This window comes from Chenopodium album, chromosome 2 (genome assembly GCF_948465745.1).
Source record: "Chenopodium album chromosome 2, dcCheAlbu1.1, whole genome shotgun sequence".
In the NCBI taxonomy this organism is placed as follows: domain Eukaryota; kingdom Viridiplantae; phylum Streptophyta; class Magnoliopsida; order Caryophyllales; family Amaranthaceae; genus Chenopodium; species Chenopodium album.
Genome location: NC_137835.1, coordinates 25,232,312 through 25,242,763, shown reverse-complemented (window position 1 = coordinate 25,242,763; position 10,452 = coordinate 25,232,312). Strand labels below are relative to the sequence as shown.

Here is a 10,452-nt window from a genome sequence, read left to right as displayed (position 1 = left end):
AACCCAGATGATCTTTAGCAGGAATTTTCTTGTCAACTAAACAATCTTTTATGTTAATCTTTTCTACACTTGTGCTTTTAGCTTTGCTTTTGTCTTTTTGGGATATGCCAAGCAACCATTGTTTTACTTCTCTAGACAAAGGAGGAATAGCTCTATTGGAGACAACTTCCATGGGGGGCAAGCGCACCAATAACCATCAAAATGCTCAATATTTAGAGACACGGGATGCTCATAAAGGATCTACGAAAGTCACTAGAAAGAATGGTTTGAGCAAGGCCATATTTTCTTTTTACCCTACAAGGCTAATATAAAAGGTCAACTTTGTCAAACTTGGAATACGACAGGCCGGTTGAGCATTGACTCCTACCATCTTCTTAATTTTTCACCAAGGGATGACCCACTTGATGGAAAAGTCGTGAGTTTCAAGGATTCTACTTCACTCCCGGCGACCCATATTTAAAGAAAAGTGTTTCTTTCTTCTCATAAGACAATTTGGAGGGTATTTTTCAATGTTGTCAGGAGGACTTATCAATTAAAGTCACTCCATTAGCCAAACCTGCATGAATAAAATATAAATGTTATTACTCTACAAAATTGTATTTTTAATTTCTATAATTAAAATTAATAATTTTATACCTGTAAAAAATTGGAGATCCATTAAGTGGAGCTTCGAAATATTTTTTTTAATTCATCTAAGCTAAGTATTGTCTCACCAACAATTAATGGCATCGAATTTATCCCGGCATCTCTTTGTTCCATGACAGTTGCTAAAATAGCTTGACCCACATGCAAACTACAACTAGTAAGAAAATATTGGCTAACCATACAAAGAGAAAAGTTCATCACTCTTACCTACTGCACGGTTTCCTAAATCAGATCTGGGCCCAAAACTAGAGAATCACTTATGTCGCTCCAGCAAGTAGGGCTACGACACTTCTTACCATACAAATTCTCATATGGAGCCATCTGAATACTCGCACGATAACTATTATCGTAGGAAAATTCTACTAGACTCAACGATTTGACCCAAGATTGTTGAAACTCAAGAGCACAAGCACGGAGCATATCTTCCAACGTCTGAATAGTTCTCTCTGTCTGACCATCACTAGAAACATGGAAAGCCGTGCTCAACTTCAGCTTTGTACCAAAGGCCTCTTGTAAAGCACCCCAAAAATGCGACAAGAATCGTGGATCACGATCCGACACAATGTCTTTCGGGACACCATGAAGACGAATGATCTCATTTGCATAGGCTTCTGCTAACTTCTCCATTGACCAAGTGTGTCTCATAGGAATGAAATGAGCCACCTTAGTCAACCAATCCACAATAACTCACACGTCATTTTTCCCACCAGCAGCTTCAGGAAGACCCATTACAAAGTCCATAGATATAGAGTCGAACTTCCAAGCGGGAATTGGCAAAGGTTACAACAAACCCCCGGCCTTTGATGTTCAATCTTTACCTTTTGGAAAACTAAACAACGAGCCACAAACTCAGCTATTTCCTTCTTCATACCAGGCCACTAAAAGTTCACCTTGAGATCCCTGTATAACTTTCCACCTCCCGGGTAAACAGAATACGGAGTGTTATGAGCCTCTTCAAGGATCTTCTTCTTAAGACTAACATCATTTGGGACACACCATCGACCCATGAATTTAAAACTACCATTGGAACCAATCTCAAAATTCTCAGCTCGACCTTGTGCTTTAGCCTCACGAATCTTAGCTAACACCGGATCATCTACCTGCTTAGCCCTTAATTCTTGGAACTATTCTAGCTCAGCGTTCATAGAACCCAAGAATGAAGAGACGAACCCTTGCGGTACAACTTCGATATTTAGCTTTCGAAATTCTTCACGCAACTCCTTAGACACGACCATAGCGGCGTTTAAAGAATGTTTATTCTTGCGACTCAAAGCATCCTCTACTTTATTGGCCTTTCCTTCACAATAGTCTAGAGTCACCTTGTAGTCTACAATTGTCTCTAACCACCTTCTTTGCCTCATATTAAGATCCCGTTGAGTAAATATATACTTCTAACTCTTATGATCAGTATACACCTTACATGGAACCCCATACAAGTAGTGTCGCCACATCTTTAGCGCGAACACAACAGCCGCAAGCTCGAGATCATGACTTGGATAGTTCTTCTCATGAACCTTCAATTGTCTCGACGCATAAGCGACAACCTTACCCACTTGAATCAGAACACAACCTAACCCATTCTTTGAAGCATCACTATATACCTCAAACTAAATCCCTTCGATAGGCAATGTTAGTACAAGTGCAGATGTCAACCTCTTTTTCAGCTCTTGGAATGCATTCTCGCAAACTTCAGACCAGAAGAACTTGGAGTCCTTTCTCATTAGCTTTGTCAATGGCTGAGCAATTCTAGAGAAATCCTGTACGAACCTCCGATAGTAGCCAGCAAGGCCTAGAAAACTTCTAACCTTCGACACATTCTTCGGACTTTCCCACTCAACAACTGCTTTGATCTTAGAAGGATCCACCTTAACCCCGTCCTTACTAATGACGTGGCCAAGGAAAGCAACCTTTTTTAACCAGAACTCACACTTAAAGAGCTTGGCGAACCACTTTTGTTTCCGAAGAACATCTAGAATCAGCCTCAAATGCCCTTCATGATCTTTCTCATTCTTAGATTAGACAAGTATATCATCTATGAAGACCACGACGCACTTGTCAAGGTACTCATGAAATGATCTATTCATTTGATCCATGAAGATTGCAGGAGCATTTGTGAGACCAAAAGGCATCACTTCAAACTCATAGTGACCATACCTTGTACGGAAAGAAGTCTTTGGGATATCCTCCTTTTTCACGGGAATTTGATGATATCCAGACCTCAAATTGATCTTTGAGAAAACCCCTGCGCCTTTCAACTGATCGAACAAGTCTTCAATTCTGGGAAGAGGATACTTGTTCTTGATTGTCTTGTTGTTCAATTCACGGTAGTCTATACATAGCCTCATACTACCATCTTTCTTCTTGACAAACAAGACAGGAGCACCCCAAGGAGAGACACTCGGCCTAATAAAGCCCTTATCAATCAACTCTTACAACTGAGTTTTCAATTCTTGCAAGTCAGGAGGCGCCATTATATATGGAGCCTTTGATATTGGGGCAGTACCAGGAACTAAATCGATACTGAACTCGAAATCTCGTTCTGGAAGAATACCAGGCAATTCCTCAGGAAACACATCCGGATACTCCCAAATAATTGGTATATATACTCTCAAGCTTTTCTTCCAAAGATAGGTCCTTCACTACACAAAGGAAGACCTCATCACCCTTCTGTCGCATCTTTCTCATTTTTAGAGCAGAAACAACCTTCACGCCTTTCTTTACCATGACACCTGAATAGGAGATTCGGTTTCCTTTAGGGCCCCAAAGAGTCACCTTCTGATCGCGACAATGGATGGTTGCATGATATTTCGATAACCAATCCACCCCGAGAATCACATCAAACTCGATCATTGGAAACTCTTTCAGATCAGCAAAAAGCGTAGTCCCCAAGATATCGATGGGCACATCTTTAAACTCATCATGGCACAGAAAATTCTCTCTAGAAAGGAGAGATATCAAAGACTTTACAGGTGATCTACTAGTCAAATTAGCTTTAACAACAAAGTCACTAGCAATAAAAGACACAGTAGCTCCAGTATCAAACAACACAAAAGCAGGTACAAAATTAATAAAGAATGTACCAGAGATCACAACCGGTTGCACGTCTGCTTCAGCTTGTTTCATCACATAAATACGGTTTTTGACAGGTGCGGTAGGATCAACAGATTTAACAGCAGGAGGAGGAGCAGCATTCGGGTTCTTAGGACACTTGAAGGACTTATGACCCACCTCCTGACAGTAGTAACATACAATTATAGATCCGTCACAATTCTTCCCTGGGTGATAGTCTTTTCCACATGTACGACACTTAGAGTGAGAACCCGACCTGAAACTCGAACTAGAACCAGATCCCTGCTGATAGTTGCCTCGGTTACCAGAGTGAATCATTGGCTTCTTAGCCGAGTATTGAGAGAAAATAACAACCGGTTTCTTCACACTCACGCTCCTTGCAGATTCCTCTTCCTGGATAGAGGCATAGATGCTAAGTACAATCTCGTAGGCACCTTGAAAAGAACTTGCACCAGAACTAAGGACATGGGTTCTAACCTTAGGATCCATCTTCTTGATGTATCGTTTTACCCTCTCAGATTCTGAAGGCACAACAGAGGTGGGAAAACGGGACAACTCAATGAACTTGTCTGTGTACTCCTGGATCGACATAGACCCTTGAGACAAAGACAAACATTATTCTTGCTTTTTCCAACGAAGCTCATCAGGATAAAATCTTTTCTTTAGCTTGGTAGCAAATTGTGCCCACACAAAACTAGGCACCGCCATGCACTCTTCACGAACTGTACTCCACCAGTTGTCGGCTTCCATTTTCAGATAATGGGAATCGATTGGCACCCTCTCTTGCGGAGGACAATTAGTTGCAGTGAACAACTTCTCCATCTCTCTGAGCCAACTTTTTAGAACCATTGGGTCAGCAGTTCCTTCATAGGTAGGTGGTCTATGACGGTCAAAACGATCAAAGACCGATTGCCCTTGATTAGGAGGAGGTACAACAGTTCGATTTGCCAATGCTATAACGGCATCCTCAATCGCCTTTCGCCTGCGTCGTGCAGCAATCTTCTTAGGACTCATTCGTGGAGGCATTCTACAAAAAGAGCAGTCAAGTTAGCTCTTAAAACACATCAAGACTCATCACCTAAGAAGAAGAAAAATATACCCTTGGTTTCTTCCTACCCAAATAACTCACTCATAAACTTCTTTAAGCCTAATATGTTAAACTTTGTGATAATAAGAACTACATACTTCATAGAAAACTGTAGCAACTCAATGAGAGTTTTAAGAACGTTTTTCTCTGATACTAACTGTAACACCCCGCTAAAACATAAGGCATGACGTTCGTGGAAATAACGTCAAGACGGAAATGTCACTCTAAAGGTTACCAAAAAAAAAAAAAAAAAGACAATGATTAAAATATCTGAGACAAATAAAATAAAATGAAAGAAATACCAAATGAACAATAAACACTTCCAATGAGGGAAAACAACCTCAAATCTGATAATCCTAAAAGAGAAGGTCCAAAGAAACTAAAGCAAGTCTATAAAACTGCTAAGAAATAAAGTAAACACTCTGCTCTCAGCCCACACTCAATAGGAACTACTCTTTACCTGCAAATAACATTAAGGTTCCACAATTTGTGGTGAGTAACTAGCAGTTCTCCCAGTACTTTTAGAAATACAAAGCTAAGTACGCAAAAGCTTAGACACTAGCACAAAACTTAACAACATGTGGGAACATCAACTCAGATAATATTTACCAGTTAAACTCAAGGGAAAAATAAATAAATAAATAAAACATGGAATCATGATTATAATACAGATCAAGCATGTAAATATAACAACGTAAGAAAAAAAAATGTTACCACAAGAATTCAGAATTTAATATAGTAACTCAAAAAAAATAGTAACTCATATAGACGCTAATTAACACTTGAAAAGGTCCCTTCCCAAAACAATAGTATCTTTAAAATAAATAAATTTTAACCCTTTTGAAAATAAGATTTATAGTAAGGCAAGCTTATAAAATATGAACGCCGGTGAAATCCGCAGCCCACCATCAAAGGGTTGTCAGGGCGAACCTACAGATTATTCCGCAGCCGTCTGCGTCTGAGAATGGCCAAACTCCCAGTTTTCCTACTCGAATTCCGCAGCCCGAGTAGTTCCGGACGACAACAATTAACCTAGAAAATTACACCTCGAATTCCGCAGCCCAAGATGTTGGCATGTTCCAACCATTGAATTCCGCAACACAATGGTTGTCTTACACTCACAAAAATATATGACATTTATAAACATACTTCTTAAAAATCATTTAAAACACATTTAGGGATCATCAACCCCAATTTAAAGTAACTGCAGGTCTTTACTTCTAAGACCAAAATTCAATATAAATTCTTCAAAAGAGTTTAACTTCAAAATTCTTCAAAATATAAAATAACCCATATATCATACTAAGGTGTCACTCTTATTGTCTGGATTTGCGTACGAAGCTAATTATAACAAAATATTACAATACCCTCCGTACACAACCCTTGGCGAAGCGGTGCTAAAAACAGTGTTATTCTACTTTAAAGCACAACGACATCGACAACTTACTTGACACTTCAAAGTCATATTATTATAGCATAAGAATTAATTATATAGAATGTAAAGAAAAAAATGCCAACTCACTAGAACGCATGATTTTAAATTAATATTCACAATTACATACTTCATGCCAAAATGATAAAATCAAACTATGATGTATCCAACCACATATTAAGAAATATATATGTAAAATATCGGCATAAATTCATGTCTTAAACATTGTAAAAACAACATGACAAAGTAGCAGCCCCTAATTAGAAGTACAGCAGCACATTGCAAAACAAATTCACCTAAAACAACCCTTAAACTCCCAATTAACCTTAGCCCATTATCATACACACTCTAAATTAACATAGGTCAGGATAGACACAAGATTAGGCATAAATATTCTGCAATACATCACTTTAAACCACTCAATTCACGCACCTAACAAACTATCCTGGCAGCAGCACCTTGCTTTGTTTTAGGCTTATAATCACATCAAAACTCACCCCAAAATATGATAATTTAACTTAGGGATATACCTAACATGATGCTATACAATGTTAGACACAAAAAACAAGCAAAACAAGGAAAAATAGAGCTGTAAACCCATAGAACATTGACAGCAACTTCAGCAACGTTTTTAGACTTACAAGGCCTAACAAACATGATAAGATCCACCTTTTCACAACTTGAACAATCTAAAAATAATCTCTAATGATACCTTGACATAATCACTTCAAAACAAGCTAGAAAAATTAGTCAGATAACATGATAAGTAGCCCCAAACACACGCACAACTTCTATAGGCAGCGGCTACAATTATTTTGGATTTAACACATCTTATAACTCACAAAATTATTCATAAACACCATGAAATCATCATAGGAACATTACGTAATAACTAAGCATAGATATCAAACTAAATTAAGCATGGAAGGAAGGAAAACCTGTCAAACACCACTCAAGATACACGCATGGAAATTTATGTAAAACTGCAACTGAAACTCGAACCACAAATCCTATAAAACGTATCTAACCCCTCCTAAACCCAACCTTGATTTCTAAAGTAAAGAAATAATTCTATTTACCTTGATAAACTTCTGATAAAACCCAAGAAACCAGAAAAACTCAATACGAACTAGTCCTCTTGATGATCTTGAAAACCTATACAAAACAAGGTTGAAATAAACTAGATGTATGTATAACAAACCATACACGAGGGGACGAAAAAGGAAAGGACTTAACCCATTAAAGTTACTTATTTTTCACAGCCAAATCAAGAGGGAAAGCATGACGATCCCTGCAACAATAAAACCCAGCAACAGTTTCACAAGAATTGAGGAAGAAGGAGATGTATTATGGAGGTGAATGAAGGAAGAGTGCAAATACTTTTGAGGATTGATTCTCACGGTCAATGGGAAAGGAAACTGGTCATTATTTTCTTAATGAGGGCAGCAAATATAATGGGTTCGGTTTTATAAGAAGCAAGAGAATATAAATTGAGGGCAAGAATTAAGGGGAGCATTAACTTGGCAACTAAAGAGTCAAATGAAAGAATCCAATATCTAACTTTCAAAACCAACTCAAATACTAGCACACTACTCAAATCCCACGCCCCAATCAGCCCAAACACCTCCTAGGTTATAGCCCAAACACCTAGATTTGATTCGGTCCATAAGAGTAACCTCGTTATAATTCGCCTCAACCGGCTCAACTAAAGACCGTAAATAAATAATTAACAAGTAATATTTCAAATTAGTTTTACACTCTTATCAATCATAAATTAAAAGTGTTATGATTTGAATAGAAAACAACATTATACACATAATAATTCAAAATTTATTTGTTCAACAATAAGGGGCGTTACATTTTGTACACATTTTGTTCTATTTGTAGGAAACAAATGTACATATTATTTTGTTTAATTTTGTTGTACATATGACACTTTTTTTTTTCTATATGTCATTTATATTATTACTATTATTATTTGTTTCCATGTGTACGCATATAAAAGAAAAAGAAAGAAATTTTCTGAGGGAGGGAAAGGGTTCCCGACTTACCCCCCTCGAAAAAATAACAAAAGAAATGAAAATAGGAAAAAAGAGACTAAAAAGGAAATCAGGAAAAAAGAAAAAAGAAAATAGGGAAAAAAGGAAGAAGGAAAAGAAGAACAAGAAAATAATAAAATAAAAAATAAATAAAACAAATAAAAAGGAAAGACAAGGGACACAAGAGTTAGCAAAAGGCAAGTGTATGATTAGTCTTAAGATTTCGTCAAGATTCCGTCATTATGTAACCCAAAATACGAAAATAAACCTAAACCATATGTCACGATAGAGAAGACGCGCGCAACTGGATGAGTTGCGCGCAGCTTTCGCGCGCATATCATTAAGTTGCGCGCGAATGTCGCCGCAACTCATAAGTTGTGCGCGCCACCTGTTTGTGAACTTTCCTTTGGGCGAAAATTGCCGAAAATCTACCCTCTTGGGTCTATTTAAGCATGGTTTCGTGTAGGCTTTTGATCATCTCGCATTCATTCGCTTTAGTAATTTTATAAGAACTAAAAAGAATAATCTCTCTAAATTCTTACTCTCTCCCCCTTTTTTTTAACATTGAACAATGGTGAAGACCTTTGAACAGCGTTTGAAACAATGAGTCATTTCCCTTTCAAACGAGGACAAGCTAACTTTCAAAATTTATCACCTAGACCCTCTATTGAATTATATGCAATTAGTGATTAATTTTGACTTCCTTCATGCCGCAGTTAAACATTGGGACTTCAACCACCATCTCTTCTTATTTAAAGGGGACGAAATTATTCCCCTTCCTGGTGAGTTCGAGGCCTTGCTAGGCTTCCCTACAAATACTCTCCCTGTGACTTATTCGCCCCCATTATCGGATCCCAAACCTTTATTCCAAAGATTTTTCGGCTTGTCTGACAATGATATGACCAATATTGGAATTGAAGAAGGCGTGAATTTAATTGAATTTATTGAACATTTCGTCGCCCCTCGTGACAACATGACTAAACAACGCTTTAAAATTCATGCTTCATGATATTGTATTGTTGCCAATTGTTTACTTAGGACAGGCAAAGAATATGGAGATTATTCCATGGTGTCCGTAGTAGAGCAAATAGAGGGATGTCATTCACCCGCTCCTTTGGCTTTGGCAGAAACCACTCTATGCTTGAATCGCCTTAGAGGAGATCCAAACGAAAATGGTTTCACGGGAAGTCTACTCCTATTACACGTAAGTTTTTTTCGTTGTTTTTTTAGCGCAATCCATGAAGTTGCGCTGGTATGACCTGCGTAATCTTCAGCGCTACTCACAGATGGCGCGCACAACTTATTCTGATGCGCGCGCCACCTGCTCGTGTAAAAAATTGCAAACTGATTTTTTTTTTTTTTTCAGATTTGGATCATGGAGCGTTTGCGAATAGTTGATCAACCACAAAATATCGAGGCTAATGGAGTACGGACATTCCCTGGAAGTCGAATCCTTTACAAGCACAAAAATGAAGAGGAATGGACGTTGTTTTTCTGTCACGGGGTTCCTAACATATGTTTTTTGATTCCTTGGTTGGACATAAATAGTATGTTTGGGAGTAGTCTCAATTGCCCTTACATTAGGCTTTTAGGCCTATCTAGTGCTACTTACATTTTTCCTTGCAGGGTAATGAGACAATACGGGATGAAACAAATTATTCCCCCGCAAGACTCTGATGTACCCAAAGATGTGACTTTTAGACCCGAGCGAATTTTTCGTTGGATAGTGTATTGGTCAAGTCTTCCAAGGTGGGTAGTACAAAATCCTGCTGCGAGTATTGTATTATCTTACTTTTATAAAGCTTGGATGAATACGGAGGATAAGGGCGAATTAAACAAGGCCCGATCTCAATATCAAACTGCCACGGCTCGCAATCCACCTAAGCCTATAATGCATTCGGCCAACACTACCCCTCCTAGTGGCCAAAACAAAGGAGTGAGAAGAAAATTGGACTTTTCATCTCCTAAGGCGCGTTCGAAGGAATCCAAAAGGAAAGCTCCCTCCAAACCCGCACAAAAAGGCGTGATAATCAAGGAACCTTTGCAACAAACTCGAAAGAGGAATCTAACAAAGGCTTCGGAAAAGGGAAAAAGGGTTGAAAAGGCTCCTATTCCTAAATTGAAGAACAATGTACGGGTCAAGAAGTAGAATGTAGGAAAAATCTCTAAGGTTTCTGAAA

At 38.3% G+C, this 10,452-nt stretch overlaps 2 protein-coding genes across 2 annotated transcripts; both read right to left on the bottom strand.

The window, feature by feature from the left end:
- Nucleotides 1-515: 515 nt before the first annotated feature.
- LOC145570844 (uncharacterized) lies at nt 516-2,006 on the bottom strand. Its single transcript, XM_081629973.1, has 4 exons — nt 1,827-2,006; nt 1,536-1,745; nt 942-1,308; nt 516-556 (listed from the first exon to the last, which is right to left on the bottom strand). The coding sequence occupies exons 1-4, from the start codon at nt 2,004-2,006 to the stop codon at nt 516-518; spliced, it is 798 nt and encodes a 265-aa protein (XP_081486099.1).
- A 1,068-nt stretch (nt 2,007-3,074) lies between these two features.
- LOC145570829 (uncharacterized) lies at nt 3,075-4,305 on the bottom strand. The gene is made up of 2 exons (XM_081629958.1): nt 3,252-4,305; nt 3,075-3,184 (listed from the first exon to the last, which is right to left on the bottom strand). Exons 1-2 carry the CDS (start codon nt 4,303-4,305, stop codon nt 3,075-3,077), a joined length of 1,164 nt encoding a protein of 387 aa, XP_081486084.1.
- Nucleotides 4,306-10,452: the final 6,147 nt, after the last annotated feature.